At 39.4% G+C, this 19,571-nt stretch overlaps 1 protein-coding gene across 11 annotated transcripts in view; it reads left to right on the plus strand.

Annotated features, from left to right (window-relative positions):
* Positions 1-19,571, plus strand: part of PDE4D (phosphodiesterase 4D) — a 1,583,646-nt gene that overhangs the window by 1,204,448 nt on the left and 359,627 nt on the right. The window contains exon 1 of one of the 11 annotated variants that reach the window (XM_069556477.1): positions 4,433-4,780. The exons of the other annotated variants lie outside the window; for them this stretch is intronic. Within the exon in view, the coding sequence (XP_069412578.1) occupies positions 4,491-4,780 (290 nt within the window). The 5' untranslated portion in view covers positions 4,433-4,490. Of the gene's footprint in view, positions 1-4,432; positions 4,781-19,571 lie in introns of those variants that run through there. 11 annotated transcript variants of the gene reach the window in all.

Genomic DNA, 19,571 nt, shown 5'->3' on the forward strand with positions numbered 1-19,571 from the left:
TTCTTGCCTGGAGAATCCCAGGGATGGGGGAGCCTGGTGGGCTGCCATCTATGGGGTCGCATAGAGTCGGACATGACTGAAGCGACTTAGCATGCATATGTATAACTGAAACTAGCAAAACATTGTAAATCAACTATATATATTTTTACAGCTTTAAAAACTTTAACAAAATTAATTAATAATAACTTTAGCTATTTAATTACATTTTATTTCCACTTGTGTCCTGAAACGTATATGAATAAAGGGTACATCTGAAGCTGCTTCAAATGTAGAATATGCTTTCTTATGTGCTTAAGACTATGGGCTACCCTCAATTCTGTTAGCACTCCACTGTATTATAGCTCATAAAAAAAGTTTCAGAACAGTTTCCTTTCTTTCAGAGCATGAAATGATTGACCTCTGAATCAAGTAGACACATATAAGAGTTAGAATGATTATTTGAAAGCAATTCAAAGAAAATGTTAGTATAATTTTTCAGCATTTTCATTTGGAATAATAATTTGTAGTTGATCATGATAGTGTATTAATGTAGTAAGCCTTATTTAAACCAAAATTACTTATACTGAATGAATAGGTTTTTAGAAGTGTGTTCAGTCCAGTTGTTAAATTTCCTTTCTGCATACTCTTTTGCAACAGGTCACCCTGAAAATAGAATTGTTATAATGAAAGTATTATCATAGATAAATGTAACATGAAAATGAAGCCGTTTGCTTCCACATTAAACTCCGCTTCCTTTGAGTCTGCAACCAGCAACTGTTTCAAAATACAGCATTATCTTGAACCCATATCTCTGTCTGCTCTGGTTTCCTGAGGCAGTGTATTTCAACATCATACAACCCCACTAATGTAACTCTTGGTGTCTCTGAAGTTTAGCTTAAACCTTCCCCTTCCACCTCTCCAATAGTGACTTGGTGTGTAAATAAGTGCTATGTGATTATATTTAAATTCTCCTACTGTTAAATTTAGGATTTTCAAAATTGATTCCTAGTAGCTATCTCCTCTGGGCTTCCCTGGTGACTCAGCAGTGAAGAATCTACCTGCCAATGCAGGAGATGCAAGTTCAATCCCTGGGTCAGGAAGACCCCCTGGAGAAGGAAATGGCAACCCATTCCAGTATTCTTACCTGGGAAATCCCATGGACAAAAGAGTTTGGCAGGCTGTAGTCCGTGGGGTCACAAAAGAGTGGGACACGAGTAGCGACAAAGAAGCAACAACAAGCTATCTCCTATAAAGGAAATTCTGAATTGGTATCACACATCAAACCTTAAATTTGCCATTTTAACATCTGGAATCTTGGAACCAAAATTACAGAAATGTTCAAGGGGCAAAGATCCCTTATTTAGAGCTCTGCAAAACATAAAATCTACATTACCGGAAGGAGATGGGCATTTTCTTGAGATTTTAGGGAGGTTAAGAATGAAGTGAATAACAACTGGGTGAAAGCAAAGTTTAAAGAATCTGGTTTTCCCTGGGATATAAGTTTACTTTCCAACTTGCAAAAGAAGAGTTTGTCTTAGAGATGAAACATTTCTCCTTAGACATTCAATCATGCTTTTCCTAAAAGTTGTGGAAAATAAGTGCTTACTAATAGGACAGAAATTAAAATATTCAAAAGATTTCTATTTCATTTGTTTCTCTACCATTTAGTACACCAGAAGGGAAATTTATAAACAGCTGTGAGTGAGTGAAGTCACTCAGTCGTGTCTGACTCTTTGTGACTCCATGGACTGTAGCCTACCAGGCTCCTCCCTCCATGGGATTCTCTAGGCGAGAATACTGGAGTGGGTTGCCATTTCCTTCTCCAGGGAAAACAGCTGCTTGAAAGATAAATGACAGCAAGCATTCATCCTAGCAAATATCTTATTTAACCTTTATGTTGTTTCTGATTGCCTAAATTCTCATGTTTGTGAAGTTTTGTGAAGTATTAGCTAGTCCCAGAAAATGATATTAATGGTTATACTTAAAGCATTAAAATCAAAGTTAAAACTTAACTTTGTTCATTATTAGTCTCAGAAGTAAACAATGTATTTCTGTGACTTTGCTGAGACCTGGTCACCTAACAGAGATTATGCCTAGCTATACAGGATAAATTAGATAGAGGTGTTTGAAAATTATTTAAGGACAAAAATAGCATTAACACTGGCAGATACTTCTTGTAACTTCATCTAATTTCGCATTAGGAAAAAAAGGATCCAAGGTTCCATTTTCCTAGTCATCATTTCACAGTCATAGTTCTGTTGTTTCGACTGTGTTTAACTTTTCCAAATGTCTGCTTTTGAGAAGCGGAGGGGGGAAAGAAATCTTTGGGTGATAAAAAGACAACTTTGCATCTCTTCAATAGACATTTCTTTCAGAAAAACGTAGACATTCTGTTATACCTTCATCGTGCATCATTATTATCCTATTATATTTTATCAAGTAGATATCAATTAACAGAACATTCTTTTCACAAGTAAATTAGAGTGGACAAAAACAAGTTTTACTCAAAATACCTACCTGTTGCTGGCTTTAGCCTGAATGAAGATAGGGTCCATCTTTCCATGACAAATGCATTTGGAAGAACAATGAAAATGATATTTTTCTGCCCCCAATGTTGTGTTTATGGACCGCAGCTTTCATTGTTAAAAACCAGTAACACTTTTTGATCTACAAAATGTGAAATGCCACTGAAATAAAATGAGACCTTTGTATTGCATGGAAAGTGCAGAAGTAAATCTTTGCCAGTACCTTCCCTCCTGTTCTCTTGCGTGTTCTTTGTCTACCCTCCTCTCCCCCTTCATGCTATTCCACTCCCCACCAGTTTTCAGCGACATCCACCCTCCTCACCCAGACTCCCAATTTTTTTTTTTTCCACTGTCTGGCTTCAATCTCGGATGAAGCCATTCCACTACAGACCAAGTTGTTCAGCTCGGTGTCAACTCTGCCAGAAATGTTTGCATTTCTCAAGAGCTTTCCTGACATGGAAATTTAATAGAATAATGGAGTGAAGTGCTGATAGTGGAATTTAACACACCGAGAAATGCAGACTGGTGTAAGTATGGGCTCCTTCTCAGTCCTTCCAAAGACTACCACCAAGATGACCACCCATATTGCTCTTGTGAAATGAGGATCCAAATACAAAAGCAAAAAAATGTAGCTTGTGAAGCATTAAAATCCTGCTAGTTGATTTCAGAGAGAATATGTTTGTTTTTGAACTCTTGGCTTCTCTGAGGTCGCTGCTGTTCAGTCAGCTATCACTCACCCACTCTTTTAACCCATCCGTCAGATAACAAAGAGGTGAAACCATAAAAGCGTGTTCTATTACTCATCCCCAAGGCTGATTTGAAACCTGTGTTCTCAGGAACCCCTGATGTGCCGGATGCCATCGTGAAAATAACTGTCGTGTTGACAGACTTGAGCTTTTACCAAAACTGTGAGAATACTTTGGACCCCTTGGGTATATGAGATAGATCGGGCTCTAAGGGGGTCTCAAAATTTGGCCCAAGTGGTGATGATCACCAAACACAGCTGTTGGTCAGTTTTGCCCAGTCCAGAGGGGGTTAAATCACTGCTGGGCATTCCAAACCTCTCTAATCTTATCCTGGAGAAGTGGAGTTCTGCCTTGGTTTACAGTTGAGGTCACCGGCAGGGCAGTGTTTAGACAGGGACTGATGGAATTACGCAGCATTGTTAGCATTAAATAGCACTTGGTGGTAAGGACCCGTGATGGCATTGGGTTCCTGTGACTCCTGGGGCACACTGTCTTGAAATAGATGCCTCCCGAGATATGTTGGACTCGTAAAATGTGTGAAGGGCTCTGTGTGGCTTTTCATCATTTGTTTAATTTGAAAGAAGATTGTTTTAAGGGGCTTATCATAGAGTTAAGAAATGTTTCTAGGGAACAGAAAATGAAGAAGAAAATTGATCTTTGTTACTGTCAAAGTCACGCGTTACAATTCGCTCTCCAAGGTGACGCAGTATCTCCTTGAGGGAAAAGCTGCCAAAAGTGTTGAAAGTGATCTGCTTGTTTTCTTCTCAAGCTGACTTGCAGGGAGGCCCTGGTATTTAGAGACTGTTAAATCCTTGTGGAGGGTGTACTAATAACTGTTCATCCCTGTTTCTAAGAGAAGTTGAAATAAGAAACATGACATTTGGCAGCTAGTTGTGTGAAAATTAGTAAATCTATGTCGAATTTCCCAGTCATGGGCATGTATTTACTTAAAAAAAAGAAAAAACAAAAAACAAAGGCCTTCTGTTTCCTTTTTTTTTCCCTAAACTTCACACTTGATGTAAAGGTTTACCCACTTCAGTCATGCCTTTCACAGTGAGTGTGTGTGTGTGTGTGAGTGTGTGTGTGTGTGTGTGTGTGTGTGGTGCTTTCCAGGAGTGGCATGTGACTGTGCTGTTTAATCAGGGCTATATTTAAAAACAAATTTGCAAGGAAGCGTTTCTCACGTTATTAATGAGATAAAGTCGGAGTGAAGCAAGCTGTGTCGCAAAGGACAAGTGTCATGAGGCAGGAAGTCCCGGCCATCTCTTCTAGCTGGGCTTCAGCCACCCGCCACCTCGCTGGCAGCCCAGAGCAGGCTCAGAGGAAATGCCCGCCCTTGGCCACAAGTGCCTACTGCTCCTCCAGGGGCCCCCCTGCCCCAGGGCTCTGTACCCACTCTGACTTGCCTCTGTCTCCAGCAACCCCAGCACATCCTTCACACATGGCTTTTGTGTGGGACCCTCGGGGAGCCTCAGTGCCAGCACTATCCACAAGAGTCAAGTCAAGATCACGATTCTCAAAGTCGTACAGGTATTGTTCTTTCCTTTTTGTGGCGGGGATGAATTTTTTTCATCAGCCCCCGTCACCCTAGGCCCCCTGCAGAGGAGTCTCGTGCCCTGTGTTGATCTGTTTAACTTCTGTTTCCTAGATTGCCTTCAATTGGTGGGATAAGTGGGCAGTATACAGAATAGGAACTGTGCAGATGAGAACCTTAACAGAGCTGAGGGTATTTGGGAACCCCCAGAAGCAGAAGGAAATCGACTAACTCTAAAAGCTGATTTTGAGAATTAAATGGTAAACTTAGAAAAGCATCCCCGTGGCTGGCATCTGGAAAACAAGTGTGTTAGCCCACTTAATGGACGTAACGTAGCCATATTCTGTCGTACTAACTTTCAATTAACCCTTGAAGTAGCAGGGATGGGTTCTTGTTTGGTTCAAGAAGCAGACAAGCAACAACAAAACACTTCTGTGTATATATAAGTGTTTCAGGTGCTATTCACATGGAAAAGTAGAAATGATGCTAATTTAAGATTTGTAAGCATTACTGTGCATATTTCCGATAGATGGTGACTTATCTAGACCTATGGTCTAGATAGTAGTTCAGAGTTTTAATTTTGCCAAGGGGAATTAGGTTCTACGAAATAGAAGGGAATATGTTCTTAATCTGTTATGTCCAAAGATTTCTGTAGAAATATATGAAAAATCTTGACCTCAAGACTTAAATAAATTGTTAGTGACACCTTTGCTTTACATCCAAGTTAGGCTTATTTTAACCAAATAATTTGGAAAGAAAAAGAAGACATTGAGAAAAATCTTTGATTTCTTTTTTGCTTCAGTATTCTAGATATTTACAAAGAAAAGATTGACCCTTTACACATTTTTTTGGTTCTGATTGGTTAGTCTGTAGCATTGCAAGCTATTTCACCAGTAGCAAATAGAGGTGAAATCATAAGCAAAATTTCAAGAATTTCTTTAGACAAAATGTAACATATTTGGAAACCACCAGGCCTGTTTAGAATTATGCATTAAATTTGGATTCAAATGTGTTTGGATTTACTTGTATAAACACATTCAAAGTTTAGATTAAAATAATCTACAAGAATTATTTATTTGTTTTAGGCAGTATTAAAGATAGTGTCCTTGGAAGTTTTTAGGGAACTATGAAATCAAAAAGACTCAAATTATAATCTTCCCTAGTAACAAAGAATAAGCAAACTTTGACAAGGGATAAATAAGAGATGGAAGTTAAAGGTTTAAGTAGCACTTCCTTACTTCTAGATGTACTGCCGGTAGTACTTCTACTTCAAAACAGAATAAACATCATTTATTTTTATTAATTATGTTAATATGTTACAGTTAAGAATGATTCAAAGTTAGAAATTATATGCCTACTATATGCTTTACATTCTACTGAATTCACTTCTCATGCTTATTATTTACATCTCATGCTTCTTATGCGCTAAGTTGTATGCTTATTTAAGATTTGTAAGCATTACTGTGCATATTTCCAATAGATGGTGACTTCTAGAAACTCCTTACCGTTGAAATCTGATAAGTTTCCAAATATCATGCATGTCTAACTGCTGGGTAGGGTAAAAGAAATAGCATGTTTGTCTACAGAATTTCAGAAATCTTGAGAAATGCAGAGGTTAAACTCTACTGTGTGGTCTGCAGATATATTATGAAACTTGCCTTCTTGGTCTGCCAAAGATTTTTCATTTTTCTTGTCAGTTTTATCCTTTCCAAAATAGAACAAGCACTGGTATGTCTAAGGATGAGTTTTCTGTATGTTTAAATGCCCTGAGTTTATAGTTCTAACCTTCTTTCATAACAAGTTTAAGAGGTGAGAATGACATTCCTGAAAAGCCATTAAGGAGAGACTCTGTTGCTCATTCATTTGCTTTTAATTTGATTGTTAATTTACCAAATAATAATTAATGGTTTATATGTACTCTCTTCACTGTTCTGTGGGTCCTATTTTCTCTATCCATTTGGACTAAACTTTCCTTGAGTTCAGAGGCTCCTTTCTATGCAGGGGGAATACCATTAATGCATATTTGGTGAAACATCTTGCTACATACACTCTCTTAGTTGAGTAATATCTATGTGAAAAATCAACTTGTGGATATGATCAGGACCTATCACAGGCCAAGTTAAAAAGCTAAGACAGCAGTTGGACCCTCCAACCTCACATTTTCGGAGATCTCTTAGTGCTAAAAACAAGAGTATACATTCAGTCACAGCAGTGTACTGACAACAGTGGGGAAAATGTTTATTGTATAGCTTTAAACGTTTATCAGACCACATCGACTCAAATTCACGCGTCACAGTATTTGTGCGTATGTACATGCACACACATACACACATAGACATCCACCCACACGTTTAAATTCTACATTTATCCCCTGAATGACAGTTTCATGGCATAGCATCCCTGGAGTCAAATGTATTAAGCTATTTGATGTAAACATTTAAAATACCCCACAGTTTTGCAACCGAGCTTTTGTATTTCTTCATTTCTTTTTTAATCTATGAGATCTTTAAAGCAGGGAAGTAATTTAAACTTATCTTGACCTTTGAGAGGCTTTAGATATAATTCTACTACTGAAGCAACTGACATAATGAGGCATTAGCCAAGATTTCTTGGTTGAATTTCTCGTTTATAAGTATTTTCGGTTTAATAAATGTAATTTTATATCTGTAAAATTCTCACGTGTCTAGTAGAGTGGTTTTTTTTTTTTCCTTTGAAAGATGGAATGGATATTATGGCACTGGTCACACTCTAATGTTAAGCCGGAATATTTCTCTGTGGTATTGTTTTCACTCTCCTGTGGCATTCAGGCTGAAGGAAAGCCAGGTCCGTAAAGAGTCTGATTTTTTAAAGTAACCACAAATCATATGTATTTGATGAGTGTTGATCCCTGCGAAGCACAACCTTGGGCAGTACTACAATGTTTAAAGTAGATTTGAAAGTTGTTTTTCAACAGTGATGAGTTCTTGCCTTTTGTGGATAAAATATACTTTTAGAGAAAGCCAGATATAATTAACCTATAACTTATTAGCTAAATTTGACTTGATGCAGAAAAAGAGAGAGACAGAAAAAGAGGATTACATTCTAAAGAGACTGATTTTCCTCTGTGGCCCTAGAATGAGAGCCACACCTCTCATGTCTGCCGTGGAGGAGAGAGAAGGACATGACGTGCTTCCGTTAGATTTGAGAAAGTAGTATCAGTGAGTGGACTCATGTTTAAATGTAGTACCTCCAAAACTGGGAAGAAAATCATCTTGGAAGCCAAGAAAGAACAAGGAGCTAGAACTTAGCAGGTTGGAGGACTCTGACAATTCCCCAAGGAAACTCTGGGACCTTTTGTTTTTAAAAAATGCTATTGTTTAAAATTATAGTAACATTCACAGAAACTTGAAAGTTTCTCTTTTCTTAGAAAGCTACTCTTCTAGAGATGGTCTTGTCTTCCAATCTGAACAAATCACAGAACTTTGTCTTTTCAAAAAGGAATGTTAAAAAGAACATTTTTTATGAGGTGCCTATGGGTGGATGCTGTACCAATAGAAGAGACCACCATCAAAGCTGCCTAGTAGTACAGGGCAGAGGTGATTTCACTAACCTCCCACAGATTAGAACAAAGTAAGTTCTGGTTTTCCTGCCCCTCACAGTAATAGACGTCATGAGATATATCATTGACTGTTGGCTGAAACAAACAACCCTACACCCCCTCTGCTCATCTTAGAAAGTTATATTCAAATCTGCGACTTTGATCTGGAGGGGTTTTTTTGGTAGAAGATATGTGCAGGGCCTGCTGGAGAATATGGTCTCTTAGCTACTCTTTGTTCCTATCAGAACTGATGCTGTCAAATTAAACCTCAGTTTGCCCACTAGACAGAGACATTACTTTGCCAACAAAGGTCCGTCTAGTCAAGGCTATGGTTTTTCCAGTGGTCATGTATTGATGTGAGAGTTGGACTGTGAAGAAAGCTGAGCACTGAAGAACTGATGCTTTTGAACTGGGATGTTGGAGAAGACTCTTGAGAGTCCCTCGCACTGCAAGGAGATCCAACCAGTGCATTCTGAAAGAGATCAGTCCTGGGTATTCTTTGGAAGGAATGATGCTAAAACTGAAACTCCAGTACTTTGGCGACCTCATGTGAAGAGTTGACTCATTGGAAAAGATTCTGATGCTGGGAGGGATTGGAGGCAGGAGGAGAAGGGGATGACAGAGGATGAGATGGCTGGATGGTATCACCAACTTGATGGACATGAGTTTGAGTAAACTCCGGGAGTTGGTGACGGACAGGGAGGCCTGGCGTGCTGCGATTCATGGGGTCGCAAAGAGTCAGACACGACTGAGCTACTGAACTGAACTGAACTGAACTTGCTCACTAGAAAATGCTGGCTAGAGCCCAAGTCTTAAAGAAATGAGTCCTGCCAACAAATCAGTAAGCTGAGATGTAACTTTCCAAGTTTCACATTAGTACCTCCTTTTCTGTGGCATTTAAAAAAAAATAAAGCTTTTCAAATGTAGCAGATGTTACTATCTGCTCTTTTTAGTGTTCTGTTCCATACCTCATCTCATTCAATTTTTAGGGTAAAACAGTTGACCTATTTCAAATCCTCAAAGATGATGCTGTTAAAGTGCTGCACTCAATATGCCAGCAAATTTGGAAAACTCAGCAGTGGCCCCAGGACTGGAAAAGGTCAGTTTTCATTCCAATCCCAAAGAAAGGTAATGCCAAAGAATATTCAAACTATCACATAATTGCACTCATCTCACACACTAGCAAAGTAATGCTCAAAATTCTCCAAGTCAGGCTTCAACAGTATGTGAACCATCAACTTCAGACGTTCAAGCTTGATTTAGAAAAGGCAGAGAAACCAGAGATCAAATTGCTAACATCCATTGGATCATCGAAAAAACAAGAGAGTTCAAGAAAAACATCTACTTCTGCTTTATTCACTAGGCCAAAGCCTTTGACTGTGTGAATCACAACAAACTGTGGAAAATTCTGAAAGAGATGGGAATACCAGACCACCTGACCTGCCTCCTGAGAAATCTCTATGCAAGTCAGGAAGCAACAGTTAGAACTGGACATGGAACAACAGACTGGTTCCAAATTGGAAAAGGAGTACCTCAAGGCCATACATTGTCACTCTGCTTATTTAACTTATATGCAGAGTACAGCATGCAAAATGCTGGGCTAGATGAAGCACAAGCTGGAACCAAGATTGCCAGGAGAAATATCAATAACCTCAGATATGCAGATGACAGTACCCTTACATCAGAAAGCAAAGAACTAAAGAGCCTCTTGATGAAAGTGAAAGAGGAGAGTAAAAAAGTTGGCTTAAAACTCAACATTCAGAAAACTAAGATCATGGCATCTAGTCACTGCAGATGGTGACTGCAGCCATGAAATTAGATGCTTGCTCCTTGGAAGAAAAGCTATGACATACCTAGACAGCAGAGACATTACTTTGCCAACAAAGGTCCATCTAGTCAAGGCTATGGTTTTTCCAGTAGTCATGTATGGATGTGAGGGTTGGACTCTAAAGAAAGCTGAGCACTGAAGAATTGATGCTTTTGACCTGTGGTGTTGGAGAAGACTCTTGAGAGTCCCTTGGACTACAAGGAGATCCAACCAGTCCATCCCAAAGGAAGTCAGTCCTGGGTGTTCATTGGAAGGACTGATGCTGAAGCTGAAACTCCAGTACTTTGCCATCTGATGTGAAGAACTGATTCACTGGAAAAGAACCTAATGCTGGGAAAGATTGAAGGCAGGAGGAGAAGGGGACGACAGAGGATAAGATGGTTGGTTGGCATCGCTGACTCAGTGGACATGAGTTTGAGCAAACTCCAGGAGTTGGTGAAGGACAGGGAAGACTGGCCTGCTGCAGTCCATGGGGTTGCAAAGAGTCAGACACGGCTGAGCAACTGAACTGAACTGAAGAGTAGGGGTATAATTACCACCAAATGAGAGGAAAATTGGAGGTTTAGGGATCAGTGGCTATACAACCCACATGTCGTCAGAAGTCCAGAGTAATAATAATAATAATATCTAAATTGTATTGGGGATTTAGTTTGTGGCAGAAAGTTTCCAGCACTCTCCAAATACATTATCTTATTTCATCCTACAAAACAACCCCACAAGGAGGACTTGCATTGTATTTACCATACAGATGATTAAACTAGGCAGAGAGAGTTAGGGAACATGCCAAAGTTTGAACCCTGTCCTAGAGGCTTGACTTCTAGTCACTTTCTCACTTCCCATTTCTTGATCAGATCTTCTCATTGCCACACAGAAGTTCTGTAATAAGAGGTGACATTCTGATAGACTTAACCAGTCTCGTTGACTGAACTCAGAGCCTTTCTCTAAAGAATACCTTGTAATTTGGTATAGAACAGGGTATAATGATTGACCAAAATATAAAGTTATCAAATAATATCTGGACAGTCTTCTAACCTAATTGAGGTTGGCTTAAAGTAGTATTAAGCAGAAGCATCACAATATATGTTTCTTATGAATGAAGAAAGGAAACTTATCAGTGAATTTATGTGCTTCTGTCCTCTTCCTGGGTTTTTGCTTCATCTGGTTTTTGGCTCATTTCATGTGGCCAAAAACATTGGTGCTGTGGTTATATTTTACTGCCAGAATGTTGCTCCTTGGCCAACTGGTCAGAGAAGCCAAAAGATTCTCTGAGCTACACAGGTCAACTTCATCTGCACCGTTCCTATTCATTCCACTGACATTGTCTTGCATATTGAATGGCATTCTTAATGATGTTCCAAATTGTGAGTAATATTAGCTTAACTGAGCATGAGTGAAATGGTTTCCTTATAGGCAACATTACAGTCATTATGGTAATAACAACGTGTTTAACACCCATTGCACATTGTGAAAGGTGGGGGTGGGGCGCAGGTGTTATGGGAGGGAGACTAGCTTTAGAGCCAAATAGACCACACTTGAATGGCAGTTTTGCTGCTCTCTTTTTTAATAATTTTATCTATTTATTTATTGGCTATGGTTTGGCTTCAATGGTGCACAGACTTTTCTCTAGTTACCCTAGTCACTAGAGAGCGGGGCTTACTCTCTAGTTGCAGTGTGTGGGCTTTCTCATTGCAGTACTTTCTCTTGCTGCAGAGCAGACTCTAGGGCACGTGGGCTTCAACAGCTGTGGGACATGGGCTCATGCAGCTTCCAAGCTCTAGAGCTCAGGCTCAATAGTTGTGGCTCCCAGGCTTAGTGGCTTTGCGGCATGTGGGATCTTTCTGGACCAGAGTCAAACTGTGTCTCTTGCTTTGGCAAGTGGATTCTTTACCACTGAGCCACAAGCGAAGCCCCTCTGCTGCTTTCTTAACTGGGTAATTGCTTGATCTCCTTCAGTAGATTCCCTGTCTATAAATGGAAAATACAAGTGTCTGGTTCAAAAAGCCTTTACATGGAATAGGTACATGCCTGCTGCTGCTGCTGCTAAGTTGCTTCAGTTGTGTCCGACTCTGTGCGACCCCATAGACAGCAGCCCACCAGGCTCCCCCGTCCCTGGGATTCTCCAAGCAAGAACACTGGGGTAGGTTGCCATTTCCTTCTCCAATGCATGAAAGTAAAAAGTGAAAGTGAAGTCAGTCAGCCGTGTCTGACTCTTAGCGACCCCATGGACTGCAGCCTACCAGGCTCCTCTGTCCATGGGATTTTCCAGGCAGGAGTGCTAGAGTAGGGTGCCATTGCCTTCTCCTGGTAGGTACATGCCTACCTCCTCTTTAATAGCATTTTCTATATTTCCCTTACTGTTTCATCCATTCTTTGATGCTTCTTCTGTAAATTGCTTCATTAACATTGGAACTGCTCTTGGTTATAGAATAGCACAAAACAGCTCACCTATAAACAATTATGTTATAAGAAACTTAGGAAAACAGCCTCACCTTGATAAGATACGGTGGGGAGACAGGTTGAGAGTGGTTGGCTTTTCAGTCACATTGTTGAGGTTGGAATGTCAAAATCTTTATAGCTCTGAGACATTAGTCAAGCTGTTTCTCTCCAGTTTGCCTTAGTTTCTTCATCTTTAAATGGGAGGGTTATGAGGATTGTATGTTAGTCAGAGGTCATGCCTGGCATGTAGACAACAGTAAATTAATATTAGTTAATCCATACCAAAATTTAAGCTCCATATGGCAGCAATTTTTGTCTTTTTTCCACCTCTGTATTACCAGTACCCAGAAGGATGTATGGCATATAATAAATGCTTGATGTACATGTGCTGAATGAATGAGCCAATTTGCCAATGTTTTTAGACCCCTGACAAGAGTAGGGGCGTTCCTGTATCATGGAATAGAGGGTCAAAGCTGAAGAGACCCTGGAGTTCATCTGCTCAAACCTATCACCCAACATTGAAAAGCTTGAAGGCCTTTGTAGCTGATGAGTAGCTGAAATCAATCTAATGCAAAAGACAGACATTCCAAGAGCAACAAGTGTGCATACTACATTCCAAAAAGAAGCCTTGGGAATGAACCGGAAAAATAGAAGCTTTGTGTTGGGCTAAAGGAACACACTCTATAAGAACTAATGTGAACATGAATAAAGCACTCGAATGCAGTCAGAATTCGGATAAAATATGAATACATTCATTCAGAAGCTGATTGTCCAGTGCCGTTGATAAGCCTGGTCAGTGGCATGCTGGTAAATGTTAACAGCCAGCTCTCTGTGGAAACACCAGAAAAGCCTGTTTGTAGTATTTGATGATTTCCATGGCAAAAATTCTCCCACCTCCATTTCACAGAGGTCACCAAGTATGGCATTGACAGGAGATGCCAAATTGTACATATAGGTGGAATAGACATGCATGGCATCAGGAATGTAGATAGTAATAAAATGTAGTCTGATTATTAAGTGATGAGTTTTGAATACTTAATACCATTCTTTTCAACATAATTTTTTAATTGTAAGTTTATATAATTTAATTTTTAATAGTCATTAGATATAACAACCAACTTAGAAATATTTCTGAGAACTTAACAGTTTGCTTTTGCCAAATAGTATGGATGGTTCTCTGGAGAAGGAAATGGCACCTGACTCCAGTATTCTTGCCTGGAAAATTCCATGGACAGAGGAGCCTGATGGGCTACAAATCAGGAGCTGCAAAGAGTCAGACCCGAGTGAATGACTGAGCCCACATATGGGTTCTAGCACAGCCCTATGCTGATGCTTTGTTAGCCACTTAAAAATACTTACCTTGTATTAGAAACACAATGACATGGAAAGTGGGTGGATCTTTGCTCTCTTAAAGCTTATTTTCTAGTGGAGGAAGGCAGAAAATAAGCAATAAAATAAAATAGGGATTAGGATGGGAGATTCTGCTTGGGGAAACCATACATCCATGGATGCATTTGCAGTCCTAGGCAGACAAGGTGTAATTCAGATTGCACCAAATGGATGAAGCTATATGGGTGCAGACCACATTACTGACTGTGTTCTTGACCAGATAAGACTCCAGTCTCTTGAGTGAGTTTGCCTTGGCTTCACCTTTATTGTAAAAAATATAAGGAAATATAAGGAGGAGATGGAAAAGAGGTAGTTTATATGATCCAAGAACCTATACTAGATACACTAGACACACACATACACACACACACACACACACACGTAAGGAATCCAAACATAACAATAAAGACAGTCATCAAATCAGAAGAGAAGAGAACAAAAGAAGAAAGGAACAACAACAAAGAAAAAAGCCACAAAAATAATCCGAAAACAATTAACAACGTGCAATAAGAACATATATTCAGTTACCACTTTAAATGTAAATGCTCTAAATGCCCAATCAAAAGACATAATGTGGCTGAGTGGATACAGTGTATTTTGAATTGCATTTTTTCATCTAATCCTCAGAAGATAGAAAACACTGAAGCAAAATATGGAAAGTAAGTTAGTTGACAGCAGTAGCAGCATTGAAACATATATGTTAGCACATGTGAAATAGATAGCCAGTGGGAATTTGCTCTGTGACAGGGAGCTTCAATCCGGTACTCCGTGGCAGCTAAGATGGGTGAGATGGGATAGGAGGTGGGAGAGAGATTCAAGAGGGAGGGGACATATGTATACCTATGGCTAATTCATGTTGATGTATGGCAGAAACCAACACAGTATTGTAAAGTAATTATCCTCCAACTAAAAATAAGTGAACTTAAAAAACATTAGTGGCAGTAGTATGTCATATAGTAATACCTTTTTTTGATGTGTCTGTCCCGTGTCACATGTCCACATTCCTGCCTGAAACATGGATGCAATAAGCTAAGAGTAATTATGTGATGAATTTTTGATTTTCAAAATTAATCATACAGATGTAAAATCTTGGATTAGAAGAAGAGCTAGCCAGACCAATCTTTTCTCTAGCACATATATTTTTTGGATGGTGCCTGTAAATATTAGTCTTCTAATGCTTGTTGCTCGATCCCTTTTGGCAATTAACTTGTCCTGAATTGATTTGTGGATTATCCACTGAAAATTGTTATGAATAACACAATATAATGGCAGAATATGTTTATAGTGATAGTGAAGTTGCTCAGTCGTGTCCGACTCTTTGCGACCCCATAGACTGTAGCCTACCTGGCTCCTCTGTCCATGGGATTTTCCAGGCAATAGTACTGGAGTGGATTGCCATTTCCTTCTCCAGGAGATCTTCCCGACCCAGGGATCGAACCCAGGTCTCCTGCATTGTAGACAGACGCTTTACCGTCTGAGCCACCAGGATAACAAAGTAGATTGGCTTGAGGAGAGATATAACTCTATAAAATATCTTTGGTTTTCAGAGATTTCTCTTTCCACATATGGCAATGTTTAGATAGATAGAGAATGAAAAACTAGCTGAATCTAATTAGTGTTCTCATGGAAAGGGAAGATGGATGTCCTGTTTAAAAATCACAGTAGTTTGATGACGTAAATACATTCTCTAGTGAAAGGGTGGTCACTTTAGGGGAGAGAAAAACATAACAAAATCCTTCTGCCATCTTTGGGTTGTACTTGACACAGAGCTCTCATCTGTGGGTTCCACAAAGTGTGACCACCCTGATCGCAGATGAACTGGGAGGAAAACATTTTATTACTCACTCAACTATTTTACTTCTATAATCTTACCGTTTCCTAGAAAATGGCTAGATATGTTCCTGCCATAGCTTTCCTGAACTCTTTGCCATAAAATTCAAAATACCTTGAGCACAGGTGGTTGCCTGTTGCCCGCGGTACTGCTGCCAGTGGACATGGCTTTGCCCTGTCTTCCCTTGCAGAGGATAAGCATGACTCTTACAACTTCTAATTGTGTATGCTGCCTTCCTAAGCTTTGGCTGAGATACTGAGGGACATGAAACATCAGGTTTCTCCTGCTAAAGAAATCCATGTGAACTGAAGAAACAGAAACACCAGAAAACTCTGACTTGCAGAAATGCCAAGAAAGGGGAAGGAGTTATTGGCTGGAGGGACGTTATATTGTGTTTTGGAATGAACTTAAAAGGCTTAATGTTTCTGTTAGCCGTGTATGACTTTTATCAAAAGTATCTTGCCTTCCCAGTGTTAGTTAAAAGGGGAGGGCCTCTGGTTTTTTTTTTGGTTATTTATATGTAACTCTCAGCACTGTATGAGACACTAATTGATATATGATAGGTATGAATGTGCTACTGGGTAAGAAAAAAGCTGCTGAGCCAACTTTACTCATGTAACCAGCTCCCAAGGATACTCCGTCATGGCCCTCTCCAGTCACTAGAATTCCAAAGATAACCACTATCCTAACTTCTAAGAGCATAGATTTGTTTTGCCAGTTTTGATGAATGAAGTTGGATGAAGTTTGATGATGCTTTTTATGAATGAAATTATACAGTATAAACTCGTCTGTTTTGGCTACTTTTGTTCACCACTGAGATAGTGAGACTCCTCCACATCATTTTTGTGTGGTTGTAGATTGTGCATTTTCGTTGTCATAGTGTTGCACTGAGTAAATATACTGCAAATTACTGCTGTTGGTAGATACTTGGGTATTCCAGTTCCAGGCTATCATGAATAGCGCTTCTGTGAACATTCTGCTGCTGCTGCTAAGTCGCTTCAGTTGTGTCCAACTCTGTGCAACCCCAAAGACGGCAGCCCACCAGGCTCCCCCGTCCCTGGGATTCTCCAGGCAAGAACACTGGAGTGGGTTGCCATTTCCTTCTCCAATGCATGAAAGTGAAAAGTGAAAGTGAAGTCGCTCAGTTGTGTCTGACTCTTCGCAACCCCATGGACTATAACCTACCAGGCTCCTCCGTCCATGGGAGTTTCCAAGGCAAGAGTACTGGAGTGGGGTGGCATTGCCTTCTCCAATGACAAACCTAGACAGCGTATTAAAAAGCAGAGACATCACTTTGCTGGCAAAGGTTAGTATTCCAGTAGTCATGTACAGATGTAAGAGTTGGACCATAAGGAAGGCTGAGCACCAAAGAATTGATGCTTTCCAACTGTGATGCTGGAGAAGACTGTTGAGAGTCCCTTGAACAGCAAGGAAATCAAACTGGTCAATCTCAAAGCAAATCAACCCTGAATATTCATTGGAAGGACTGATGCTGAAGCTCCGATACTTTGGCTACCTAATGCAAAGCACCAACCCATTGGAAAAGACCCTGATGTTGGGAAATATTGAGCACAAGAGGAGAAGGGGACAGCAGAGGATAAAATGGTTGGATGGCATCATCAACTCAATGAACATGAGTCTGAGCAAACTCCGGGAGATAGGGAAGGCCAGGGAAGCCTGGCAAGCTGCAGTCTGTGGGGTTGCCAAGAGTTGGACACGACTTAGTGACTGGACAGCAATTGTAAGAAACGCATTTATTACAAGTATTTTTAAACACTTCATTCCTTGCATTACATTTGTGTGTAAGTCTTATTAAACACTTCATTATATGTGTTACAAAATGGGTACATTCTTTCACTGAAAGAACACTGCTGAACACAGCTTGCAAATGGCTTGTAAGAACTCTCTTACTACAAATCATTACAGACAACAAATAATAAAAGAATAATAAGTGAATACAGCACTATGAACAACCCTACATACATAAATTCAATAGCTTAGATAAAACGGACTGATTTCTTTAAAGTCACAAACTACCAAAATTCACCCAAGGTAAGTAGATAAACCTGAATAGTCTCTATCTATTAAAGAAACTGAATTCACAAGTTAAAACCTTTCAAAAAAGAACTTTCCAGGCCAGAAGTTTCCACTGGTGAACTCTATTAAACATTTAGGATATACCATTTGTTAAACAAATATGTGTGTGGTATGTGTAAGTTTGTGTTCATACACATAAGTTGGATATATCCCAAAGAATAGAATTTCCAGGTTGTAGGTTATATGTATATTTTTAGATATTCCCAAATAGATTTTCAAAGTGATTGTACCATTTATATAATCCCCAAAGCAATGTTCCATTTTTCCATATCCTCAGCAATGGAGTATTCCATTTTCAATGACAGAATCTTAATAAAGCATTGCTTAGTTATAGCAATGTCATCTAATGCTTTTTATTTATGGAGATGGATCTTCTGATTGAGTGACCTGTTTTTCCAGGAATAATATGGGTAATAGTGAGACTTTCACACTTTATTTCTCCTTATGATGAATAATACCTGTGAAATAAGTGACTATTGTCAGAAATTTGGCCTTTTGTGCAGAAATAGAACTTTCCCCCTCTCTTTGACCCATATTTCACTTAAATCTATGGTCTTATTCTTACATTTTATCCATATTTGCCAACCCAATAATCATCATTGTTAGCAAAACCGATATGACCCTTTATTCTATTTGAAATTTTCCAACTTCTAGTTTTATTTCTAGTGATATACCCTGTGTTGTGTTTGTCAGCTTTTATCTTCCATAAATTATTTCTTGGAAAAGTTGTTTTGTTTCCTAAGTCAGTTTAACCTGTTTAAACACGCTAGTACATAGGCAATATAAATCAATACAGTAAATGTGTCTTGTTTTTTTCACAGATTTCTTTTTTCAATTCATGCACTTAGAGCAGTTGTTTCTTTTGTTCTCTTTCCTCTTTGTCATTGTTTTTTTAATGTCAAGATTCTGGTGACATATATCACTGCCTCTAATGTTCATCATAAGTTGATTTATGATATCAGCCTTACTTCTGTGATATCAATAAGCAGGCTGACTCAAGTTCAGTTTCACCATGTCAAAATGTGATCATTAATTTCTAGGCAATGATTGGAGAAATGTCAGTTCAGTTCAGTCGCTCAGTCATATCCAGCTGTTTGCGACCCCATGGACTGCAACATATCAGGATCCCCTGTCCATCACCAATTCCTAGAGCCTACTCAAACTCATATCATCGAGTCAGTGATGCCATCTAACCATCTCATCTTCCATCATCCCCTTCTCCTCCCATCTTCAATCTTTCTCAGTATCAGGGTCTTTTCCAATGAGCCCTCTCTACACATCAGGTGGCCAAAGTATTGAAGCTTCCGCTTCAGCATCAGTCCTTCCAATGAATATTCAGGACTGATTTCCTTTAGGATTGACTGGTTTGCTCTCCTTGCAGTCCAAGGGACTCTCAAGAGTCTTCTCCAACACCCCAGTTCAAAAGCATCAATTCTTTAGTGCTCAACTTTCTTTATAGTCCAACTCTCACATCCATACATGATTTCTGGAAAAAACATAGCTTTGACTAGATGGACCTTTGTTGGCAAAGTAATGTCTCTGCTTTTTAATATGCTGCCTAGATATGTCATAGCTTTTCTTCCAAGGAGCAAGCATCTTCTAATTTCATGGCTGCAGTCACCATCTGCA

This window comes from Ovis canadensis, chromosome 16 (genome assembly GCF_042477335.2).
Source record: "Ovis canadensis isolate MfBH-ARS-UI-01 breed Bighorn chromosome 16, ARS-UI_OviCan_v2, whole genome shotgun sequence".
In the NCBI taxonomy this organism is placed as follows: Eukaryota; Metazoa; Chordata; class Mammalia; order Artiodactyla; family Bovidae; genus Ovis; species Ovis canadensis.